Genomic DNA, 27,006 nt, shown 5'->3' with positions numbered 1-27,006 from the left:
CTTCAATGCTAATGTATTCTAACTTGATGACACATCTATCTACCATATCTCTAATGTAGTGGACGAGTATCTCTATGTGTTTTGACCTTTTATGGAAGACTAGATTTGTGGAGAGTTTGATACAACTATGATTATCACAATGAATAAATGTAGGTTTCGAAGGCTTCCCAAATAGCCCAACAAGCAACTTCCTTAACCATACTGCGTCTCGTGCTCCCATGGATGCAACTATGTATTCTACTTCGATGGAACTTAGAGCAACAAAAGATTTCTTCTTACTAAACTAGGATATAATTGCAGATCCAAGACTGAAAAACAACATCCTATAGTGCTTTTCCAATCAGTAGAACATCCGGCCCAATCAGAATCTGAATATCCATGGAGCTGTAACTCAACTTTGTCATATTTCAGACCAAGTCCAATAATGGCTCGTACGTACCTCAAAATGTGTTTTGCTGCCATGAGGTCAACCTTCTTAGGTTCACACATAAACTGACTTAGTGCATTTGGGGCATAACAAATATTAGTACGAGTGTTCACTAAATACATTAATAATGCTGAAATGAAGAAATATGACTTTTTGGAAACCAAAAGTTGTGTCTCTTCAATTTATGTATCTTCTTAACTATAATTGTATCCTTTATGGACGCATTCATCTACCATTATAATCATCGGGTTACTTTATCGACTTCTTGCCTAATAAATTAGTCTTCAGAAATCTCAACATTAAGGGCATTGTTATGAAGATTTCATTTAATATAAATGACATTTTGTTCATCTTCCTTTGTATCACCTCCCGACTTCCATGCATTAATAATTGCCATTTTCTTTCGAGACAATTGGAATCCACTCCAATTAATCATTCAAAACTTCGTCAAGCATATGGCCTGTCTATTAACAAGCTCTATTCATTTGATGTTCAATATTAGAATGGTATCATTAATCTTTGCAAAACATTGACCCTGGAGATTTAAAACGCAGAGGATAGTCACGGTTCACATATTTTTTCTCACCCAAAGTAATAATCGATGGCACCGCAAACCGCAAAGTTGCCCCCTTTCATCAAGTATTCCATAGCATCCTAAACCAAATAGTTGCTCCCTACATCTAATGCACTCATAGCCTTATCCAGAAGGAGCACACAAAGTAATATATTTATCAATTGTTCCAAACAAACCTATCATTCCATACTCGTAAATTGGGACGGTTTGATAAGTTCCTCCAAATCTTCCAAGGGAATGAAGTGTGACAGCTTCAACGCAATTTGTATCAAAGCACAAATACAACTAACAATCAAGACTCTATTTGTAGCTTGGCATAAACCTTCAACAACCACAGAATAAAATCAACAGCTTCTGGTGGGCTTTTCTCTTCACAGCCTGTGTTTATAGCGATTGCAATTGCAATGGCCTTACTTTATTGCCTCAAGAACAAAATAATATGGAAAATTATGGAAGCCTGGAGAGTCTATGACAGAGAGGTAAGTTGTATGGATTCATCAGGATTCAATGATAATAATTTCCACTTCTAGTTTACACATGTTATGCTTCCTTGGCTGAGAGGAATAGAGTTCTTCGACTGTCTAGGAGACATAATTACAGAGCGATTCATTTGCATCTGGTTCTTACTATTTGTTTCAGGCTCTCCCATGCGTTGAATTATGTGACTACATATGCACTTCTAGTCCAATTTCTTTTCTTCTATTTTACGTTCTACCATATTGTTGACCCTTCAATATTCATATTCAAGTCTCTGTTCAAGGTAGAATGAATGCACAAAACACCACAATCGAATATCCAAAATATGCACCACTTGAGGATCAACACTACCACGGGAATATGAAAAGACCAAGAAAACTCACTATTTTTCCGTTCCTTTCGAAATAACATTAACTGTGATGGAGGCATATGAGTTGGTGGCAGTTGTGATAAAGAACTGAAGGAAGGCACTATGTGGAATTGACGGTAGCAGCAATGAAGACTCTTGAGCCATATGAAAGTTCTGTTGTTACTGTTGAGTATATTCATCATGGTTGTGACTCTATTTTATCAATTTGATCAAGATATAGCATGTTTAGCATATAACCTTGCACAGCAGAATGATTTCCAAATTTTATGTCTGCAAATGATCAGTATTTTCTGTATTAAATGATCAGTGTCCTCCACTTCTGTTTACTTTCAAATGATCTCTTGATTCATGTGTAATGGGGTCACAAACTTCTTCACATGCAACATAATCAATTTGAGGCAATAATACATAGCTTTCTAATGTTACAATACTACTATGAATATAGAAATGGTAAGAAAATCAGAAAAGGTGCTCAAATGGAATCGACAAAATTTTTGTGAAATTGGGGCTCCATCTGTAGGATCGGTTTTTAAATCAAGCCCTTGGAATATTGATTTTGGTGGCTTGTCCTTGTAGAACATGAACCATGTATTCTTGTGAATATCTTTAAGTACATCCTTGAAAATCAAGGAATCTTTTCTGATTTCTCCCTCAGATATCTCCTTAAGTTATTGAAATGCAATATCTGATTTGAGTACCAACCCAAACTATTTTTATTTTTCACTTTTTTGGATTTTTCACTTTTCGGGTTTTTTTCTTTTAAAAGAGATCCCTCACAAAAAAAATATGACTTTCAAATATCACTATTATTTATATCTTTACGAATGAACTTTGTTCGAGCCCTCCTAGCACCAATTTTTGTTCATTTGAGTTTTATTCCACCACAACATGCAGACTCAAACACTCAATGCTTTGAAATGAAACACGAAATGCTCAATCTAAGCTTCCCATGGAAGATCATGAAATGACTTCAAGGTTCCTTCAATTGTGGATACTTACCCAGTGAGTTAATGTGATTTGTTTGAATCACCAAGGGGACTTACAGTTTTCCTCAATACTTATCAACTTGCTACTTCAGATTTGGATTCACAACGTGCAATGAAAATATAATTTTTTCTTCCAAATCTTCAACATTCAACTTGAGCTTACCTTCTTCGACTTCTACTTCTAACTATGAATGCAAGGAAGCATGGATGAACTTGGACTTTACTAGATACAATCTTGTCAACGACTTCACCCACCTAGTGCAAGCTTCTAAGATATACTCTTAAAATTAATATCTCTTCTTCAATCCTGTCAATGGATGCAAACTATAGATTAAATATCAATTAAAGTACAATAAATTCACTAGCTAAGCACACAAAGCACTCCTACAATTAGCAAGAGGTTAATAGACTAGTTTATGTTCAAATCAAGCAAGTAAAAATCTACAATTTATTGCATTCAACTACACTGCTTAAGAAAATTTTGTTCTATCTTAAAAACTTGTAACTGAAATCTACTCTAAATAAGGAATTGAAGAAACCATGCAACATTTCAAAATAACATTAATTAATCCACCATGAGGACAAATAATGAATCATCAATCACTTTGATAGCATTGTGGCAAGAATCTCGTCAAGTCTCCTACTCTAATCTAAAAATTTACAAGTGAGAAGGGTTACCAAGATTTATCCCTACAAACCATAATGAGGGTTGCCATAATATCAACAATTTAAAATGAAGCCACCACACAATGGAACTCATGTCCCCTAGTTGAAGCCGTATTGGGATACTTTCATCTATCACATCAATTTTGTAAAGCTTTTGGGAGACAAAATTGAAAAGGTGGCAAGTAAAGAAGAATCAATTAAGGTTGTAAAAATAAGAAAATATAATCAATATAAATCAATAATAAATTAGTATAATATATTAAATGTCAATATATCAAATATTATGATTAAGAAAAGATATGAATATACTATTACTTTATACATATAACTATCCATATAATGTACTAAATTATAGCAAAATATAATCTATAATATATTATAGCATACACCATGTGTATATTAATTAAACATTCTCATATTACATACATCTGAAATTTAATTTAATAAAATATATACATTATTAATATGTACATCAGAGAATAAAAATTTTAATATAGTATAATTATTGATTAAAAGAGACATTCATTCTATACAAATACTCAACAATTATATGTTTTAGTATTTAAGATAATAACAATATTTTTACCAATATACCTTTTTCATAACAGTCTTGCTAAACATAATCAGCAATTACATTTGTAAAGACACTAAGCTTAATATTAGACCCACGATAATTCCTTGCAATTGTATTACCAAAGATAGAAAACCATATTGAGATATAATCATTCATAGTTATATAATAGGACATAATTAATAGAACAAATCTAAACAAATGAAAAGTCACAAGCTAGTCTAAGGGACATGCCCTAAAGAAATACAAATATAAGTATAGGGTCTTCAAACCAAGGAACAGGGAGAGAGGGATTTACTAGATAATAAATGATTGGCATGGCTGGTAAGAATAAATGAATATAAGTATGGAGGTACTACTACATCGTCAAGCGTAGATTGTAGATAAATATATTGTTAATAATAATGAAATTACAATTATTTTTAGAGAAAATTTCAGAATATAATAAGAGTGTAATAGTATTGGAAAAAACAGTAATAAGGAATGGCCGACTGCAAAACAATTATAATAGCTGAAGCAGGGATCAAGGAAGAAGATCAAGCAAATAAGAACAATACTCCATAGAAGAATTTGGAAGAAACACAAAAGCAATAAAACAAGTGAAACAAAGAACAAAGACAACAACAATAAGAAGAGATATGCAACAGTCGTATCTAGACAGGCAGATTGCACTTTACAAAAAGAGAAGAATGTAAGACTTATGATAAACAGAAGAAAGAGGCAATAAGAACCGACGGCTCAGGGTCTATAGGAAGAACATTCAAAAACGACAATAACACAAATAAAAAGAGCAAGGACAGTAAACCGTCATCAGTGATTAATCGGAAGCTGGTAAGAAAGGTCAAAATATTCACACAAACATCAGAAAAGTAAAACACCGATAATGAAGTATGTTTGAGACATTAATAATAGTGATGTTAAATGCAAATGTAATTGCTGATTTGGGATTTTGATAGAAAAAATTTATGAGAAGGATGAGTTTCTCATATTGATAACTCAAAGACTAAGAGGACATTCATTTGGAACGTCGAGTTTCTCCAAAGGGGAAACTCAGAGATTATAGGGCATTCTCTATGAATGTCGAGATTCCAAATTGAAACCCGGAGAGATATTTATGGAGAATCTCTTAGATACAATATAGATTGTAGTGGTTAATCATATGCATATGTTAGAGAAATGAGACTTTCTTAGAGGTGGGATCTCTACCAAGTAATGTTGTAATGAGCATAATCATTACCAGAGATCGCAGAGGCCTTAGAGAGGCACTCTTCATATGACAATTGCCTAATCAAGAATTAAATTCTCATTAGAGGATTGGGTTATTTGAGAAGAGTTCCTTTCGAAGGATTAGGACGTTTAGTCAAGGGTTAGTATTTAGATTGATTCATTTATCATTTCTAACATATTTCAGACTTTAATATATTTTTTCTATCATATACTAATGATCTGTTGCAAGTTCCAACATTTATTCTGTGAACTAGAAGTGAGGGCATTACAGTGGGCCAATAAGAACATTACAATGCTTTTGAGAGCCAATGAGAAAAGTGTACAGTTGGCATAATCTTATTGAAAAATGTGTAGCTAGAATTTCTAATTGATAGAAGACAAGTGGATGCCACCTCAGCATCCTTATCTTGTAGACTTGATGAATCTCTAAATGATGAGAAAATATCTCTCGATACTCAACATTGCCAAGCCTTCAATTGCAATGGCATATTCTCAAATTGCTTCATCTTCTCAAAATCCTTCATCCTTGCAAATTTTCACCATCTTCTTTCCTGGAAATTTTCTTATTGCCATGTCTTGAACTTGAATGCACTTGTAAACTTGATATCACCTTCGATTCTACCTAAAGTGGTGAAGTCTTCATGTGGCTTGCATTCCTTCAAAGAAAACTTGGATTTCCAGAGGAAGTTGAAGTTTGTGAAAATTTCTTCTTTTAATTGTATCTTTGCTTTCATGGATTCTATCTTGATCTTGATCCTCAAACATGACAATCATCTCCTCACCTTCCTAGCTTTTCCTTCTTTACAAGTAAACTTGCAAAACCAAGAAAGAAATTGCATTAAGTTCGTGAAAGGATGAAAGAAGTCCGAAAACTTCATGAAATGAAATCATATTATATCAAGCAAAAAAATGGATTTTTCAAGGATTCCATCAAGTTCTAAAAACCAAATTCTTCTACTTTCTTGCAAATCTCAAGTTCATATTTTTGGCAAATCGATTTTATTCTTGCAATCTGAAATGAATTCCTTCAAAATCTGGACTTAAAATGAGTTTTTGGCTTCAATAACATGCCCAGATTTCATTTATTACCCCATAATAACTTCTGATTTTGGGAAAAAAAATCTGCCCCTATGTGCAAAATTGCTGCTTCTTAAGTCTCCCAATATGGACTTGTTGTCATCACTAGATAGCTCGCTCCCTTGGAGGGAATTTGCCGATAATTAGCAGAGATACTTTAATGTGTATTTGATGTTGAGAATGAACACCTATCTCTTTCCTTATATAGGCAATTGAAGTTGGAAAAGTTGTCATCCTCTATACAGGCCGACATGACTAGTATAAGCCCATGAAATCATTTTGTTTCAACTATTTATCATCGACTAAGGCTTACAAGGTTGAGATAAGATGATAGTTCTAAACAATTAATTACCCCCTTAATAAATGGCTGCTTGTCATTTGGCCAAGCCTTACTAGAATGGCAGGATTTTGATATGGTTTGGGAGAGGGACTAACCCTCATGGGAGGGCAGAATTTACCCTTCGTTGAGGTTTTTAATCTGCCATATTCAGATCTCTCTTCATTTTTGGATTGGCACTTTCCTCAGATTTCTCCATCATTTCCTTTCATCCCTTCACACTTGGATGCCAAAGACCTCCACCAAACTCTATTACCATCAAGATAGAATTTCAACACAAATGACAATTATCCTAGGAGCTAAGACTCACTAGGGCTGCCACTCATTCTGAAGCGAAAAGAGGCCCGGTCCCCATTTGCGATGGGGTGATGATGTGACAACCTCGCAGTAGTAGGGCCAAGCTATTATTGCACTCAAAACACCAACAAAAGCCACCAAAACTCCATTACAAAGTTCATGAAAATACCTTATATACCTTCTTTTGTGAGCCTAGATTTTATAAACTTTAATGAAAATCAATGTGTTTCCTGAAGGAAAACCCAAACCAGATAGGATGGATTTTTCATCATCCAAACCAGCGAATATTGACAAAGGTTTCCATCCTCAATAAACTTTTGGAGAACTTCTCTATAAGACTGAAAACCTATATCCCTTTATATAGAGTTCGAGGAAATGAGGGCAATTTAAGTTTTCAAATTAAATTATTTCCCCTCAAAAAAGCCTTTAACACTCTTAAACAGTTTTAAGTCCCCATCTTTACATTTCCCTAGGTATAAAACTTTGGGACATTATAATATTAAACACTGAAGTGAATATTAAAAAAAATTGGAATCTTTCTTTATAAGTTACTGCAAATATTAAAATAATCTATGCCACTTTACAAAGACAACTGAAAGGGACCAAGAATTGAAATTGAACATGAGAACAACCAAAAAGGCCCAGAACACAACAAAGAGCAATGCCTTTAACCTAAAATCCAACTCATCTCCAAACCACCACCAAATGCCAACAAAACCCTAGTCTAAGCTCTCCAAGAATGCTGGAACTCTCCAAACTCACTTGGAAACCTTCAGAAAAATCCAACTTGCCATTGCTTGTAGAACAGTGAAAGTGGGGATATTACATTTTTTTTAGTAGAAAGCCTACGGATGATTTGACTGAAAACTGTAAGCAATTTTAAGCCTGCAAATTTTCTTTCAAAAGCTGAAATGTCCTACAAAGAAACCCCTTGCACATTCCGAACAACATAGTTCTATTGCATATGACATCTTTTTGATATGTTCTATGTCACAAGAAAGTGATTCATCACTGTTGGAAGCAGTATGTAGATCTTCCTATTTTTGCCAATCCCAAGAAACTCCACTTGGGCTCTGATACCATTTACAAAATATATAACTCAAAATGATTACCAAGATATTAGATATTAAACGAGTAAAAGTCTCCCTAAATAAGATTGCAAAATGCTTTATTCAAATAAGATAAAGAATGGCAACTAGTATGATAAGCATTAAACTAATAAAGCTAAAGAATAAAGAATATCCTTTATCCTAGAGACTAAATTGATCATTATAAACTAAATATTATAAATAATATTTTAATAGAAAACTTGTACAATGTGCATTCTTGTATATTCTATCATAGGTTTTATTAGACCTTGTGGAGCTTCCCCTTACTTTGAAGAACAATTCTGCCATTCACGTTATTTTGTTTGGTGCTTCCTGGCGCTAAACAATAAAATTGCATTGTTTAGTTTTGTGCTTCCTGGAACTAAACACTAAAATTTGTATCACTAGTCCCTAGTTAGAAACCATTACACGATGTAGCAATTCATTAAATGTTGGTGGAAGTTCAGCAATTTTGTTATATCTGTTTGTCTATCATGTATACACATTTATTTTTGCAAATATCCATTTATGAGTATAAAAGTGCTTGTATAACACGGATAATTGAGAATATCAATCCAGGTATTTCTCTGTTCTTTTATTGATCACAGTCATGTTATCACACATTCTCTTTGTCAAATTGAGGAATGTATAGTATAAGGAAACATAAAATCTATTTCTTTTGCAAATTCAAAACATGCTTCAGCAGTGACCTTAAAAATTAATGACTTCTGTTAAAACTTCTGTTTCAAATAGCAATGATCTGCAATAGATTTTGTACATGTCAGTTACATAGGAAACATACCAACACAGCACTCGATTAAAAGATCCTGGGCGTCTTTTGTTACACGGACATGTGCAGGTAACATCTCCTTGATGATCTTGGTCATTGTTGCTGAAAATAATAAAACCAGATATGTGAGTAAATTAACACATGAACTTTTGATTTAACTATAAGCTTCCTAAGGTGCAATCTAGCTATGCTATGTCAACTAATGTATCTGTTGATTTCCTGTCTCATAATAGAAATCCAAATTTCAAGCCACAGTTACTTAAATAAAACAGCTGAAAACTTTATTGAACAATCCATCTAAGTTACCTTGAGATTCTGGGACAAGTGTACAAGGGGACAGTTTCTATATCGATTTCTTTACCCCGGAATAGGGGATGGGGAAACAAGTTTCTGGATGGATATTCTTTTTTCCCATAATAGGGCACAGCGAGAGCAACAATGGAAATAGCTATATAAAAAATAGGGAAATTTTAAAATATGTTGGGCAATTATAAATTTCAAATATAATCATATGATATAACATCAATATATATAAAATCCACTCATCATAGAACATAACAATTAAGTTGAAACTTGAAATGAGAGCTCAAATTTCAATTTGATCAATTCATAGTTTCCTAATCATTGATATATTCATTGAATATGGAGTCAAAATGCCCAAAGGCAGCAAGTTTTAACAAAATGAAAACTAACATATCATATATCACTGCATCGAAATATCATATAATGTCAATAGTCTCCAAAGACTCAAAATCTCAAAGTCAAAACTAAAAAGTAAAACAAAGATAGTATGTTGCAGCCCCTAATCTTTACCCATATCAATGCCACTGCCGTTGTCACCTGAGCCTCAAATGTTGCATCAGTCAACGAAATCCAACCAAACTCTCTAGTATATTGTCTTTATCAAGCTAGGTGGCATGTTCAATGTCATGTCCCCTCATTAGAAAACTCAGCAGTTATTAGGAGGTTAGCTTATCACCTAAGTTCTCGTAGGCCAATAGATTGATAAGGGGACTCACTTTGGGCTTCTTGTGCATGTTCAGGTTGTTTTGGGCGAGATTCTAATCAACCTACGAGACTCTATTAGTATTAGGAACCATATAGATTCAGACAGAATTTGGATCCGAGCTCTGGGTTGCATTTTGGAAATAAATGAGGAAATAAATTAATATTTCCTAAGTTTAGGTTATAATAAAGTAATATTAAAAAGTGATATTATAATTTGTAATAAGTAAATTATAATAAATAATATAATGTAGTAATAAAACAAGAGAGCGAGTTTTTAAATAAGTGATTAAAATAAAATAACATGGGGTAGGCCAACCCTAATAAGGGTTTAAATGGCTTGAAGGAGATGATAAAAGTGTTTTGGCAGCTCATTTTGTATATCTTGCATTTTAGAATTTACACCTACAAGTTTGTGGAGAGCTTCAGATTGGGGTTTCCATTAATTGTAAAGCTTGGGGACAAAATCCCTTGATTCTTATCAGCCTAGAAGTTCCTTCAGAGCTAGTCAAGTTAGAATTCATTCCAATTTTTGAAGGTTCTAGGAGGTTTCAAGCAAGATCATACAAAGGAAAGGGCCTAAGAAAGTAAATCAGAAGTACTAGAATGCAGGTTGGTTTGTATTCAGCATTTTAGGAATTACCAGGTGGATTTGCTACAGACTTACAGCAGCTTGGAGGGTTTTGGATTCATTTAGGGGTTCGAACTTGGAGTTTAGAAGGTAGTTTCAGTCACAACCAGGCAGATCAAGTACCCAACCAGCAGCACAAATTGGATTTCAGCCTATTTCACCTACAACAAGGTCAAACATGCTCTTAGCCACAATGACCTCAACTTTTTTGAAGGATTGGTAGCAAATAACTAGGGTTTGAATGTCGTGAATCTCCAATACTAGTTGTAGAAGCAATTTGGATTAATGGAAATTAATTTTCTATTGATGTATATTTTTAACAAAAATAAAGATTCAAATGTATTTCCCTAAGTTGCCTGTTTGGATTCGGATTTGGATGCGGGTTCGACATTTGGGTTTGAAATTCGATCAAAGAAAATTTGGGTTGGGTTCAAGTTCGTTTTGCATTTGTCCGTACAAGATTTTTATTTTATATATATGTAAAAATATGCTGCACCAAACAAGTTCATACACCACTATGCTAATCTAAAGCAATTTAGCAAATTACACCACCACATATATTAATGATTTTGTTTAAATGGCACGACAAAATGTCAAAATATACCACCATATGAATGTTTCAGTTCAAAAACTTTAAAACAGCAATGTCAACATTACTAATCAGTAATCAATCATAGACTAATATGTGATCAAATATCAATGTATCATCAAAAATAATCAAAGAATTCATCATTATTAGGCAGTTGCTGATTAGAAGCACAATTAGTGCCACTAGCATCCGCAATCTCAATCGTAGTCTCAATCGTAGCCTCAAGTTCAGCTCCATCAATACTATGTATCTCAGGATTACCATCTTCAATCGCAAGTGCATCCAACTCCGAAGCTTCTAGGGTCGACATCCCATTGTTTTGCCTCCCCCTTTTTTGTAGGTACTCTCTTTGTGTGTTGTGAACCTCAAGTTTGCATGCACAAGCACCAAGTTATCTACTTTCTTGGAGTTTAGTCGGTTGTGTTTTATTGAGTGGATGAAGGAGTATGTGCTCCAATTCCTCTCGGATGATGATGAACTAGCAACCTATCAAAATTTGTGAATTTACCAACAAGAAACTAGAAATTAGAATCTTAAGATTAAAGAACTTACCTGTGATAAAATTTTGATGGCAATGGGCTGCCAGTGTTGGTATCTTTGTCCATGGAAGTACCACCATTTATGAGCATCCGCATTGATCTTATCTTCAAGAGCGTCAAGACCACAATCATCGATGCTCGCAAAACTCTTAAATTCGGACCTCACTTCAGGTCGTAGGTGCTTAGGAAAGAGTCTTCAAAGGGCTTCTTTGTACCCTTGAGCAACTTCAAGATCTCTATATGGAGCAACTCTAGTGGTACTCCCCTTGAGGACTGATTGGCCATAGAACCTGGGGCTTAATGCAAAGGCAAGTAGATGCAAAGGGGTAGTCATTTTGTTCCATCTCTCTATCATGATTAGTTGTAGCTCCTTGAAGAACATTTCATTAGGATCTTGCTCTTTCTCATTTATTATATTTCTAACGTCCTCAATCATGCAATCAATGCCATCATATACCTCACCCAAGCAAGGCCTATCCATGTCAATGTATCAGATCATGCTCAATATAGGCTCGGTGATCTTCAGAAAGTACTCAACAAGATCCCACCAAGGTTCATCTAGTATCAATCCCCTTATGGCAGCTGCCTTGGCACTATTAGATTGCCTTTATACGCTCCAATTAGCACTAGTTACCCTTCTAGTCAATGTGTTTGACAAGGCGTCTCAACACAAGAGTGTTGGAGGCAAAGCGGGTCTTGGCAAGCTATTTTAAAATCAAAACAATAATAGATTAATATTTTGAAAACATTGAAAGTTCACTAAAGGGACTAGATATCAAAACAATGTCTAAATTTTAAACAATTCAACTTACCTTCAAGAGCTCCAATTTCGAGAATTTTCTAAATATGGCTTGCATCATATGGTGGTTCATGACAAACATTTGGATCTTTCGTGCCTCTTCATATATATTTTTTATCCACTCAACCTTAGTGCCAATTTTTTTGCAGCATTATGTTAAGTGAGTGCATAGCACAAGGTGTCCAAAAAATGTGATCATACTGCTCCTCAACCAATAAGCCAGCAGCCTTACAATTCTTCACATTGTCAGTTATTACTTGAACAACATTCTGAGGGCCAACTTGCTCGATAGATTGGATGAGAATGTTTGCAATGAAAGGACCATTCTTTACATCTCCTTCACAATCCACAGCTCTCAAAAACATTGCACTTCTTCTAGACACTGTAATAACATTCACCAAAGACGGTTCCTTGCATCTTTCCATCCATTTGATACTATTGTCACACCTGTTTGAACCCATGAATCCTTGATGGACAACATGGCATTCTCTACACGATCCACCTCATCATCTAATAAAGTGGTGTGTATCTTCTCATAACCAAGGCCAATGAATCCTGATGGAGCCTCATTAACTACCATCATCATGTATCGCCAATACGGTGAGCGAACAACATTAAATGACAATCCATTTGCATAAACACATCTGGCTATGGCTTGATCAGTAATGTCTCTAGCTTTATTTTGGAATGATGATTCCAAGGGTCCCACCGCCCTCTTACTTACAATTTGTTGTTGAGGAGGATGCAAGAATGGATGGCCCTCTCCAAGTGGCTCACTAGGAGTGGTAGTTGAAGACATAGATGATGTTTTTCCTTTCTTTAGAGGCCTACCACTTTCCAATGGATGTGAAGAATTTGCCCTCCCGGCAGCTTCCTCTACTTGCTTCTATTCTTGAATGTCTTTGTTTACGATGTGATTTGGAAGGAAGGTTTAAGATAGCACTCCGTTTACTCTTGGTTTCTTGGTGCAAAATTTGATGCCTTTTTGAGGAATAAAGCACAAATGTGCTTTTACTCTACTATAAGAGCTACTAAATTCCTCCTTGTAATGGTTACAAATCCACACATAACCTCCTCCACCCGGCATTGGTCAAATCATTTGCACATGTTTCCAAAGTGGGGAACATCTATCAATTTTGAAGTGGGGATTATTGGCAACAGAAGCACTTGCAGCCATGATAGAATCTACAAAAAAATTACATTAAAAAATTAAAATGAAAAAAGCTCATTTATGCACTCAAATTGTCAAACTATGATGGATACACATATATTAGTAAGTTCAAAATACTAAGAACAATTCAAATCTAACTCAATTACCAGTGTGATCTCAAATTAATTAAAGAAATTAGAATCTAATAAAGGTATCTACTATCAAACTATAATGCATAAAAGACAAGTTGCATGCAATTTTTCCCTACCTCTTTTTTTATCTCTAGAGTTGGAGAGGATATTGTTGCCTCTGTTATCTTCTATGAAGCTATCAAACAAAAACTGTTTCCTCAACCTCAGGAGTATAATGTCCGCTTTTTGGGACATCAAAAATACTGAAGTCTTATTATATATAATATTAAAATTGACTAGGAGAGTGTAGACTCAAATTATAAAAAGTCAATTTAATGATATAAAGTGGGCAAACGGTCAAGGAAGAATAAGATGAAATGCCAGGGGGAAGTTGAAGAGTCACAAGGGAATAGGAAAAAAGCCAAAGAGGAGTTGAAGAGTCTTAGTTTGTGTATTAAAAAGGGAAAGAGGCTCATTCCTGGATATGCTTGATTTATTATTTCAGACTTTAGTTCTCTCTTGCGAGAGTATTTGGAAAGTTTTAACTTTTAGCTAGTATGAGAACGTAGCCCCTCGTGTCGGCAAACAGTGGACGCAAACCCATTGTCCTCAGAGCTGTCACATTAGGTGCCTCACATTTGCTTATAGGTTCTTTTATTCTAGTTTTCCAATCTGACTGTAAAGTTGTTTTTAGGATTGGATTTTGAATGTTGGTTATTGTATTGCTGTTGTATAATGCAATAACGTGTTTTCTGAGGAGTTTAATGAGAGGTTGATGGTTTCATTCTGTTGATTTGTAACGCCTTTCCACATGCTTGAATACTAAATCTTATTTTAATAAAGAACGGGTTTATATACATTGGTAACTCTTCTAGTTTCTATGGTGTTTCGAGATACATGAACCTATGTTAAGTTTTGAATATATTGAGGGAAAGGAAATTTAGTAAATACCCGGTTAGGGATATTTCAAGGAGTAATTGCTGCCTTAGGACTCAGGAGTAAAGGTTGCCTTTGGAGTCAAGTTTTGGTTCCAGGAACAAATGCACGCAAATGAAGGTAAGTTTTCTACATCAAACCCATTGTTGCAGTAGTCACATCTCAAACTTTTTGTCATGTCCCCATATTTTATTATTTTTTATAATAAAATAAACAAACAATAGAATAAATTAATGTAATTAGAAATGACAAATATAATAAGTAATAAATATAAATATTTATAAATATACATATTTATAATATATTTATTTTAAATATTGTCATATCAAGAAATCATAAAAAATAATAATAGTTGAGAACTAAAAATTATTATTACTAATATTATATATTTATAGGTGATATAATAGATTAATAAATAAAGAGAACATAATAACTATAAATAAAAGGCATATATTCTTGAGTCAATAATCGATGGAGGTTTTGATTGCTTCCATATAGGATAAGCAAATCGATCTCTACCTTACCTATATGTTCTTCCACAATGAAAGATTATGAATGGAGCAATCACTTGCGAATAATTCTAAACCCATGGAATCGGATATTTATAAATACATTGATTATGAGATAAATGTTTTTCTGCTCCAAAAAATATTCCATATCGTTGCTCTATTTGACTTTTATGTTTATCCCAGTCATATATGATTTATTTAGTATATATATGTATGTATGTATGTATGTATGTATGTATGATAACCTTTGCCTTTTATATCGAACCAATCTATGTGTGGGTTCACTGCTTTGACATTCATCACTCTTTACCATTAGTCAACTGCAAATATAGGAAATTACTCCGTTGTGAACTCTGCATTGAGATTCATTGACCATTAGCGACACGATATTATCTTCGAGCTGGTTGAGACATCATTAAGGATAAACAAGGCTAATTAAGTGAGATCATGAATAAAGAGACGGGTTAAGGGCAAAGACACAGATGTGTCACTTGGGGCAGCATCCCTTCATCGAAACAAGTATAAAGAGGAAAGACATGGTTTTGAAGGAGGAGGCATCCACAGCATTGCTAGATATCGGATACCAAATCCGAGAAGGAAGATATCACAAACTATACACATTCAGGTTGAGAAAGACTTTTTTTTTTCTCCTTACTCATTCTGGACTTTCTTGTGGAGCATCAAACATTCGTATTTTTCTGATTGAATACATATTAAAAATATATATAAGATCAGTAATAACACCGCAAGGAGGAATCAACTATATAATAGCTCACTAAGAAACTCAAAGCACATTGACATATTGGCACAAAAAGTGGTGCTATAGGAAATAAGTGAAAATTATTTGTATATTGAAAGTTGGCACTTAAATCCCTAGAAGTGATTATAGAACAATATTATGGCACATCTATAACTATAAAATCAGAGATCCCTCATGCATCTTCAAACAACCCTCTCAAGAGTCATCTTGTTGAATGAAATATAAATATTGAAGATCAATTCACTCAGCATATATCTAATCATTTAATCAGAGATAGTAGTGGCATTGATATTAGCAAGAACAACTATTATACAAGGGATTCAAGATTGTTTGCAAAGTTTAATCATTAGTTTAATTCATAATAAGAATAGAGAATTCAAGTATTTATCCCAAAATACTAGAGGGGACACTACACCTTTTCCTTTGTTTGTTTCAACCACAAGATGAAATGCAAAAAAACCACCGTCGAATGAGGAAGTAAGAAAATTCGAGTGTAATGAGAGTGCGAACATGGGTGTAATGAAAAGTGTGAAGGCGTCGTTTTAGGGTTTGGTGCAAATGTGAGATAAAACCGATTATGATAGACTAAGAAACGCCTTTCGAAAACATTAAGAAGTCAAATAGTTTTTGTCCTATGCCCAAATTTGGTCCAAAGTCAATGTCATTCCACCCAGGCTCTGTCATTGACTCTCAAATTCAATCAAAATTCGTTGAATCGTCCAGGGTGCGAAATGACAAATTTGCAGGGAATTTGGCAAACATTTGGCAAATTTGAATAGAATCGGGATTGACTTCAATTTTTCTGCGAATCAAATTTTGACTTTGCATGTTAAGGAACGAATACGATAACTTAGGTATTTCTAGATTTATGTTATTTGCTAGCAATATTTAGTGCAGTCTAGACATTATTTCTTGCATCTCTCAAATCTAGAAAGATCTCAAAAAATTAAAAAACTATCTGAAATAGAAAAAATTAAAAATATACCATTCACCAGCTAGACTCATTTGCAACAAAACTGTGTATTTTCAGCCAAGATTCAAGTTGGTATTTTTCAATGGTATCAGAGCATTGATTCTAGCAGCATGTTGGATTGGCGTACACTTCTATGCATCTGCGTGAAACGGATAGGTACAAAGGTTCCAACAAATGTGGGTGCTTTATATGATAGCACTAGGTAGAACTAGCAAGATGAGGTTGACCAAAAGATGTTCAAAACCCTTGTTGACACTAACCCACAGATAGTACAAGCTACAAGACATGATTGATTGATTAGAGTTGGGTAAACGCAAGGACAAGCATGGTGGCCATGATAGAGAGTAGGTCAATATCAATTGTCGATAGTCACAGAAGCAGTAGATCCCTATCATCAGATGAGAATTCATCTGGTTCCCCTAGACGGGAACAAACACACACCCATACTACAGACAAGCCTTTGTAGGTGCACTTCCCTATTAGAGAAGAGAAAGTGCAAACAAACCCATTAGAGCAAGTGAGATTTTTTGAGGCCATATTACTAGCCAAAGATGAGTGGAGGGCTCTTCCCCTGAAGGTTAGAGAGGCATCTCTATTGCGCTTAGTGCAAGAATAGTATGAGATTTCGAGGAGACAAGGGTTTTATAAGCAAGCTCACTATGGCCCCCCATTTGATGGTAGAGTATTAGTACAAAAGCTTGGGTGCACTAGCTGGACATCTACTTATCACTTATGCCTCTATCAGCGAGAGAGGCGATTTAGTTTGCAATACTACATTTAGAGGGGTTGCCTCTAACTCGTGGCACAATGGTTTAGTGATTTAGAAACCATGGCCTTGTACACTCATATGCATAATTCCTAGAGAGCCTCATCTCTAGATTTGAGATGAATGATGTGGAGTTTTACTATAGTTATGTAGCTCTAATGAGGTAAACAAATCATGTGGACACATATTAATGAGTTTCAGCATTGGGCAATTATGATACTCAAAATAGAACCTGAGGCGTATTGTGATGTTCTTTATAGAGGGGCTGCAGGAGAGACTTAAGGGTTTGGTATGAGCATTTAGGTTAGGGACCCTTAATGAGGCCATTAAGACTATACTCAAACTTGATACATCACCAAGCTCATTTTTTTATCATCTGGATAACAAGCCATTCAGGAGCTTCAAGCCTTTCTAAAAGGCTTCTACTTAATGCAAGGTGCACCACCTCCACCTCCCAGATTAGATCGAGAGATACGGAACGAGTTAAGGAGGAGGTTATGTTTTACTTGTAAGAAGCCCTAGGAGACTAGCCACAAATGCCATGTGAAACGTAAGGCGTGCCTTATTAAGCTCACCTTTGTTGTGGATAATGTGCACCTACTGAATATAGGTAGAACCTAGTGATGATGACAATGCAACTATGAAACCGAGTGTTATTGCCATTATGTCAAGAATTCCCATGATCAATTATTTCTGCCTTAAGGGTGTGATTAAGGGATGGTAGTTGACCTGTTTGGTAAACAGTGGAGCTATATATAATTTTATAGATGAGGAATTGATGGCTAGATGAGGGTTGTAGTGAGTGGACTTTTTAGGATTTAGTGTGAAAGTGGCAGATAGATTTAATTTACAATGCATTAGAAGAGTTCCATAGTTGAGTATGCAGGTGGGAGACTATTCATTGACAAATGACTTTTATGTTGTGTGACATGGGGAGATGGATACAATTTTACGTATCAAATGGTCACAACCCTTGTGGAGATATGTGCAGGACTTTAGAAGGATGTTGCTTGCGTTTATGGCAAATGGTAGTAAGGTTGTTCTTAAGACACTCTCAGATGGAGGACCTTGGGTAGTTTCAACTCGCAAAATGTGGACTAATTTCAAACATAATAATGACACAATACTTCATTACATCTAAGTAGCCCACCTCATGAGATGAATGATTTGTTCATGTTGATGTTGAAAGGATATTAGATATGTACAACCTTGTTTTTGGTGACATTCCTTTTGGGGTACCACTGGATTGTGGTTTTGAGCATGTGATAAAGCTTGAGGAGGGCACCAAGCCCATGATCACCAGACCCTACCATCATCCTATGAAATTGAAGGATGAGATAAAGAATACCATCTAAGAGTTATTGGATATGGAGCATATTGGGCCTAGTTCTAACCCCTTTGCTTCTTTCGTGGTGTTAGTGAAGAGGGATGGTACTATGTGAATGTGCATTGACTACTGCGCTCTAAATAAGAAAACAATCAAAAATAGGTATCCAATCCCCTGCATAGATGAGTCGTTAATGAGATACATGACATGGTCTTCTTTTTGAAGATTGATCTTCATTGAGGATATCATCAGATCAGGCTTAGAGAGGACACACAAAAGACTACATTCAAATGCTAGTATGATCATTATGAGTTTTTGGTGATGTCATTTAGCCTTACTAATGCACCTCCAACTTTCCAGTCGTACATGAATCATATCTTCAAGAGGTAGTTGCTAAAGTTTGTACTAGTGCTTTCTTATGACATCTTGATATACAAACAGTCATAGAAGGGTCACATGGGATATTTGGATGAGGTGCTTGGTATTATCTAGGCTTAGTCTCTATTTGCCAAGATATCCAAATGTAAGTTTGGGTTCACAGAGATTCTATACTTTGAACATGTGACTAGGCAGAATGATGTACATGTGCATGAGAAGATTCGAGTGATTCATGATTGGCCACCACCCAAGAATATTACAAAGTTGATTAGATTCCTTGGTTGATGTGCATATTATACGTTTATTAAGGGGTATTGTAATGTCCTCAATTTTGAGTTGTGGCAAAGATGATGGATTCAATCTATCATTGGATCCTTGTAGGCTAATAATGGTGTTTAGAGGACCTTGTTGTGGCCCATGGTGATTTTTGGCTCCATTTTGAGGGACTCGCTATTTAAAGTAAGTCAGTAGTTGATTCCGAATAACTCAAATGAATTATAGGAGTTGACTAATGCTCACAATTTTTTATTTCTAGATTTTGCTTTGAGCTCCAAGAATCATGGAGGGGGCATCTATTTTTAGTAAGTCACCACATCAAGAGAATTCATTGTCTTTCTTCATCAAGATCACTCATGTTGTCAAATTTTGATTCTGATGCATCTTCATTCATTTTATAAGATGGGTGAATTATAATTATTATTTGATTTAAAACACGAAGGTTGCTATTTTTTGCTGGTATTATATATTGGCCACTTTGGTGTCATAGCTCGTTGAAACCGGATTGAAAAGTTTGAAATCTTGGACACAGGAAACAATGACCTTATGTGTCAGAATATGATACTAATGAAAAGGTCACTTTTGGAGCCAAGGGGAGTTAATAACTTATATTATTCAAATATGTGCCTAAGTATAAAGCAAAGGGGATTTAAGTGAAAAGTGTGTGGTGGCCAAATTTAGTAAACATAGCATGGGAATCTAGAAGCTATGGCTACCCATACAGAGCTATGATTTGCTTCTGCTAAGTAATGTTTGCATGGGGCTGCTGCAAACAAGTTTGGTGTGGAGTTTTCAAAGACTTAGTTCCAATATATATTAGATGCCAACAGATATTCAAGTTCCTTATTTAAACTGGTTCCTTATTTTAACAATTCGCAACTTTTATAATTGTAAACTATTAAATGTATCCTGGCTATTCTAGAAATTGCAAAAAAGTCATATTTCAAAACATAAGAAAAAATAAATCTAGCAAAGTAAAAGAACCATTCTTCAACAGAGTCTGGGAGTGAGCCAACAAGACTCATTACAGTGGTATTAGAGTTTGTATGATAAGTGTTTGACAAAATGTTCAACCGTTAGAATTTAAAATTAGAACCGACTAGGGTTCTTAAAGTGGTTGGTAAAAGCACAAATCTGTGTCACCATTTAAGATACCAAAACCTATTTTGGTCAAATGTCATTTCTCTATCAAAACTCAAGTTTTTTCAAAAACTAAAAATACTCTTTTATAGATCTCAGATTCAAGATCATCATTATATAAATTTTTGAGTGTTTTGATTAGTTATAATATGTTATAATTTAAAAATATTATAAGTCGATATTTAAACATTTCAGAAAATGCTCCCTCAAAAAAGCAAAAAAAATAGTAAATCATATCAAAAAAAAAAATTTAATTATATTTATGTCTAGAGGAGTCTTCTTCATGAATATGTAATTGTTTTCCAAGGTGTAGATTTGATAAGGAAGTTTTGACGAGAGGAAAAAACTGTTGGATTCTGATAAGGTCAAGCTTGAGCACTTATAACAAAGAAAATATACATCAAAAATAATGATTTTTTTTTGGTTCCCTAGCTATATATGCCATCTATAAGATATTTTCAAATCAAAACAAAAAAAGATGATTTGCATATACTTGTTTGATGGGAACTACACCCTATATTTTTTACAATTAAAAAAGGGACTTCAAAATAAACAAAAATGAATAAATTCTCACTCAAAAAAGTTATAAAAATTATAGGCATAAAACTCATCCAATTTTACACATTTCATCAATTTACATCATCTTCAAATTCGAAACACAAATACCATTTTTTTTGTCATTAATGTTGAACTGTCACATTTTGATATCCCGTTTCTTTATAAAAGGTGACACAGGTTTGTGCTTTTACCCGTTACATTAGAGCAAATTTTTTTGCCATCCTGTGTGGAAAGGAAAAAAATAATTAATTTGGTTCCACTGTTGATATTTGAGTAACTAGCACTCTCGCACTTATTTCATTTATGTACAAATACAGGAAATCTAATAAATATGGAAACCGATTGAATAACAGGAAGCACACAAATGCTCTAATGGAAAGTATGGAAAAGCTTGGACAACATCAAAAAAGGATGGAAGCAAGACTTACAGATCTAGCAACAGTTAACAGGCAGCTAAGCATATGGTTTCCATTTTTAAAAGGTCTTCACCAAGAATGCAAGAAGATAAACTAGAGCTTTTTCATAGTTGAGACATCTAGAAGCCTTCACCAAGAGTTTCCAGCAGCTGATGATCATGGTGAAGATGATCCTATGCTTAGTGGGGTAGGCACTAGTCCTATTTGCAATTATGATGTGGGAGATTCTACACAGGGGCATGTGGATGTGTCTATTTCATTAGATGACAGCAGCTTTGAGTTCCACCAATGTGAGGATTCTAGAGTTAGTGCTTCCAAAAATGCTAACAACCTTTGATGGCATTCTTACATCACTTCGTAGTAGGATCTGATTTTCAGGATTGTAGTCCCTTATGTGAGTATGTTGAAGATGTTGCGGATAGTGTGAGTGCACCACATGTAATTGTTATCGCTATTAGTTTAGACTCTCTTGATGAGGGTGTTGTTTTTGAAAAATGTGTGGAGGATATGAGCACTGACAATTCTGATTTTTATGACAGTTGTAATAGTGTTCAAATAGTGCAAGAGACATCAGTCTTTTCAAGTGGGACAGATGAGGTCATCCAATTACCCAGTTATGACACTCATAATTTGAGTGTTATAGAGGAGCCAAGTAATATAGATTAAAGCCCTAGCATTGTTGATTCACGTGATGACATTGAATCATGTATGTCACTACAGACGATAGCAAAGGGGTCTCAATTGAACAGTGTTGATACCAGTAATGTGGGGACCTCTAATGTTTCACACGATGATGATTCATGTTGTAGCAAGTGATGCAATAGCATCCTAGGTGTAAACGCAATCTTGCATTACCCAAAAATATTTCTTATTCTGTCATTTACAATAAGGGTTATTTCAATGCAATGTTGCTATTTATGGAAACTTACTATTTTTAGTAACTTGGCCATACGAGCTCAAAATGTTCCAATTTCACAGAGGGTTCATCTTAGTTATATCAGCTTGCCAGTTGAGTTTCATTGTCATACCATATGTATTTCTGAAGTTATTAAGGTTTTTGGTGACAGAATCTTTGAGCTCAATTTTGAAGGCTTAAAGGTTTTGAAACGAGGTCGAACCCCAGCTGACAACTCTTACACAGCCAAGGCGCTATAGATGAAGAATTGTCGTTTCCACAAAGTGGTTATAACAGCCAATCAATGATACAATTTGAAAGTTATGGCCTCTAGAAGTTGGGATAACTAAAATTATAATTTGTAAATATTTTTAGACGACTATATAATTAATATGAAATTAATAATTATTTGGAGGTCAGTTGGCCTCAAGAGTTAGGGCTAAATGTCAACAACACTCTCAAGCATGGAAAATTGCCTATATAAGGCAAGCTCGTGGAATTGTCTAGGGCAGTTCTAGGTGGGTAGTTCTGGGTGGTAGTTGGCAACTCTGTCTTGTAGAATATTGTAAAGAAAGTGCCTATGTGGCCTTGCATAATGTATTTTTGAAATCCAATTCCATACTTTTGGAGATAACAAGAAGCCCAAATTTTGTTCTTGCAAATTGTTGTTGTGTTTCTATTTCTATTATGCATTTGTGGTATTAATGAAGCACCCTTCATCAAGTGGTATCAAAGCAATGAGTCCCTAAGTGTGGAGACAAATTGCCGACTATGAGGCAGTTTGCACCTAGACTGTGATTTGAGCTAAGTGTGTAGACAGGTCACCGATTGAGAGGTAGTTCGCACCAGGACCGTGGTTTATGGTTTTAGTGATAAGCGCAAAAATGCCTCCACGAAGCTAACATGGCAGAAGTGAAGAGCACACAATTATACTAAGAGGGAGGCTGAATCAGTATAATAACAACTTTGCCGATTTATAACTTTTTATCCAAACAATTGCTTTAATTACATTAAATTCTGAAATCAACAATTATGCACATAAACACAATGACACAATGTTTTATGTGGAAACCCAATGCGAGAAAAAACCACAGAATATAAATGATTTGTTATATAAACTGTTCTTTTACAAGGTTCTATAAGCTCCAACCCCTATGTTTATGAGCACGGACTCACTAGAAGCTCCAACTCCCACACTTTGCAGGCACCGACCTACTAGAAGCTCCAACTCCCTCTGCTTGTCTCTATCGGCACCAACCGACTAGATACAAACTTCTTTTCCACCTTTGCAATGTTGCTTACCCAACAAAGGATGGACAATTAAATCATCCTTTTATTCTCCTTTTTATAATCTGTATCTGCATATATTTCTTTGCTTACATAAATGTCTTTCATAGAATATCCCTTTGTAATCTTTTTCAGATATGCAATAAACTCGTCATTTTTTTACTCAATAATCTTTTATATTTTGTTCATATATTTCTTGCATACTTCACCACTCTGCTTTTTACTCTCTTGACATATATTCTATTCTTCTTCTTCTTATATCTGTCTTATTTCATTCCATATTTCACATTACTTCAAAATGATTTTTCACTATATTATATATGCCTTTTCAAATTTCTTCATGGGAGAGTTGTGTCTTTTTAAACTAATGACTATCATAACTATTAGTTCAATTTTAATTTCCTTAATGTTATTATTTTTATTTCTAATAAACCACCACTTATCCTGACTTAAATTGCAGTATATCACTAGTCTTTACAAACATCTACATGCTCCAAATCGATTATATTATTTAATCTTGTTATTGCCCTGTCATCATTGCTCACTTATCCATATAGTTCTCTGCAAATTGTATGATGTGGGTTCCATAGCTGCTAACCCATCATTTCGTTGTTCTTCCAAGATTCACAACACCATCTGTAGTTTATGTTTCTGAGTCTCGCTCTTCATTCTGATGTTGGCTCTATATACACTTTTATATGTTCATTCAAAACCCCTGTAATAAAATCGATCTTATTGTGCCGTGCTGTTCTTACATATGTTAAGTCTTTGTGTTCAACATGGCTTCCTTCACCGTGTTTGTGATTGTTGTTTCATTCCTCCATCGTTTTTTTGCATGACTAATACTTCAAACCAATATTTTCAATGATGTTCAAGAATGGTAAATATAATGTCTTCATTGCCTGATTGATTATATAACATCTTTGATATTAGTGGTTCATGCTCTTGTTGAATCAATCACAGTCAATTTTTATTGCAATTGCGGTGACCATAAATTTGTTTCTTACTTTAATGAGATAATTTTCTATCATTTGTGATTCATGTCAATTTTCTTTTATGGTTTACATATATCATAGTGCTCGATTTCTTCATTACCTCTTTGATGATGTTGCACCTTTCTGTTTACGAAGTACATGGATAATATATATCTTGTCTTCGACTTTAAAGGCTCCCACTGTTGATTCACTGCTGACTGATATGCCTGATACAGCATGTATTTTTGCTCTGTCATCAATTAATTTCAAGCTTTCAAAATCTTTATCATTGACTTTCACAAACGGCACCCCCCAGTTTGAAAGATATTTACTCAGTAATAAATATGCATATGTATATTCCTTAGGAAACAATGACTGAATTTTATTATTGCCAATACCATTGTTTAATATCATCAAGGCTGCTTGTTGATTAAATTATTTCATTATTTTCCTCTATAGTTGCAAGCCATCCATATTCTCCTTATGTAGTTTATTAGAAATAGTCATCTTAAATATGTGAGCACTGCATATACGTAGCTCTTTCAGATGCTGAAAGGGAAAGTCGTTGTGTTCAGTTCAATGCCCTTCTTTACATGTTGTGAAGATTATTTCATTTGCACTCTTCTAACGGCATATGTGTCGTGCTTAGCCATTTATTTTTCCTTTATTGCTGATGCTTAATCTAACAGCCCAGAAACTTCCAAGCTTCTCCATCGCATTCATATATTCCTGTTCTCAGTTGATGTGGCAATATGACTTCTTATATTCTAAAACATTATCGCTGAATCCTCCTTTGAATGAACAAGTTGAATAATACAAATAGAACAAAGACAAGTTTTCTCTTCTATGAAATCCATTTCTGGATGTATAACACATAATCAATACTTGTGTTTATTATTCTATCTTCACCTCTATAGTTTGCTTGATTTAATGGTGAAGCTTCCAATCATAACTTTGTAATGTTTTCTCCACAGCTTATCAAGCCACCCAAATAATTAAGTGACTACTCTTCCATGCCTCTTCTTATTTACTGAATTACACAGTAAACAATAAGACTGAATTACAGAGTCCCATAACCAGTAAGAGATATAGTATATGCCTCTAGAGAGTTTGACTCTCAAGTGATATAATGATTCTACTGTATTACAAGTTCTCCAATAATACTTCATGATATGCTGACTAGGATAATTGTCTTGCTACAGTATTTTTATTGTATACATTACATCCTTCAAATCTTATATTTCCAATTTAATATCTAACAGATAAACAAATCTGTGTGTGTGTGTGTGTGTATATATATATTCTGAAGGTTTAATATACTCCACTCGCATATTCTGTATTAAGCACTGTGTATAAAATAATCTGTGTAAACAAGTAAGTCTGCAGTAAGGTACACAGATTATCCTTATTTCTTTGTGTCAAGCCGTGCATGCTTCACAAAATTCTTCGTATATCCATACCATGATTGTGTGTGGATATTCTAATCATAACTCCTATAATATGGTCTTTAATAACTTCTTGTATAATCAGCTTTAGTCTCCTTTGACATCAATGACAATATTTTCAACAAGAGCCAGAGCTGAGTTTAGAACCCTCTAGAGACAAATGCAACCATTGCAGCATTGCAAGAACAGATTCCAAAGGGATGAATATTGCCGTAAGAGATGAAAGTAAGGATGAAAGAGAAGAAGGAAATGTTGATCAGGAAGGAGAAGGTGAAGTTCTGAACCAAGAAGAAGAAATGTATTTTAGAACCATTTCCAAGCTTGGGAAAGAGACCTAAGATTAAGGTTCCCACATTTCGCGAAATCTTAACCCAAAGGAATTGATCGATTGGATCAATGAATTAGAAGAATACATTGAATACAAAGATATTGAGGATTCTGATCGGGTGAAGTTTACAAAGGCCAAACTGAAGGGTCACACAAAGATCTAGTGGCAAGAGATTCAATTAGAGTGATATAGAAGAGAAAGGAAAAAATCACAAGATGGGGTCGGATGGTAGATAAATTGAAGCAACAATTCATTCCCATTGTTTATAAGCTTGATTTACTGAAGAAAATGCAAGGGTTGAAGCAAG

The 27,006-nt window shown here is 34.6% G+C and overlaps 1 protein-coding gene across 1 annotated transcript in view; it reads right to left on the bottom strand.

The window, feature by feature from the left end:
* Window positions 1–27,006, bottom strand: part of LOC149560882 (protein Dr1 homolog) — a 145,726-nt gene that overhangs the window by 61,442 nt on the left and 57,278 nt on the right. Inside the window, exon 2 of the mRNA XM_089824868.1 lies at window positions 8,900–8,989. Coding sequence (XP_089680994.1) covers window positions 8,900–8,989 — 90 coding nt within the window. The remainder of the gene's footprint in view (window positions 1–8,899; window positions 8,990–27,006) is intronic.

The sequence above is a fragment of the Cupressus sempervirens genome, chromosome 4 (assembly GCF_028749045.1).
Source record: "Cupressus sempervirens isolate cs-2001-9-10 chromosome 4, ASM2874904v1, whole genome shotgun sequence".
NCBI lineage: Eukaryota > Viridiplantae > Streptophyta > Pinopsida > Cupressales > Cupressaceae > Cupressus > Cupressus sempervirens.
This window is presented reverse-complemented; position numbering and strand designations above follow the sequence as displayed.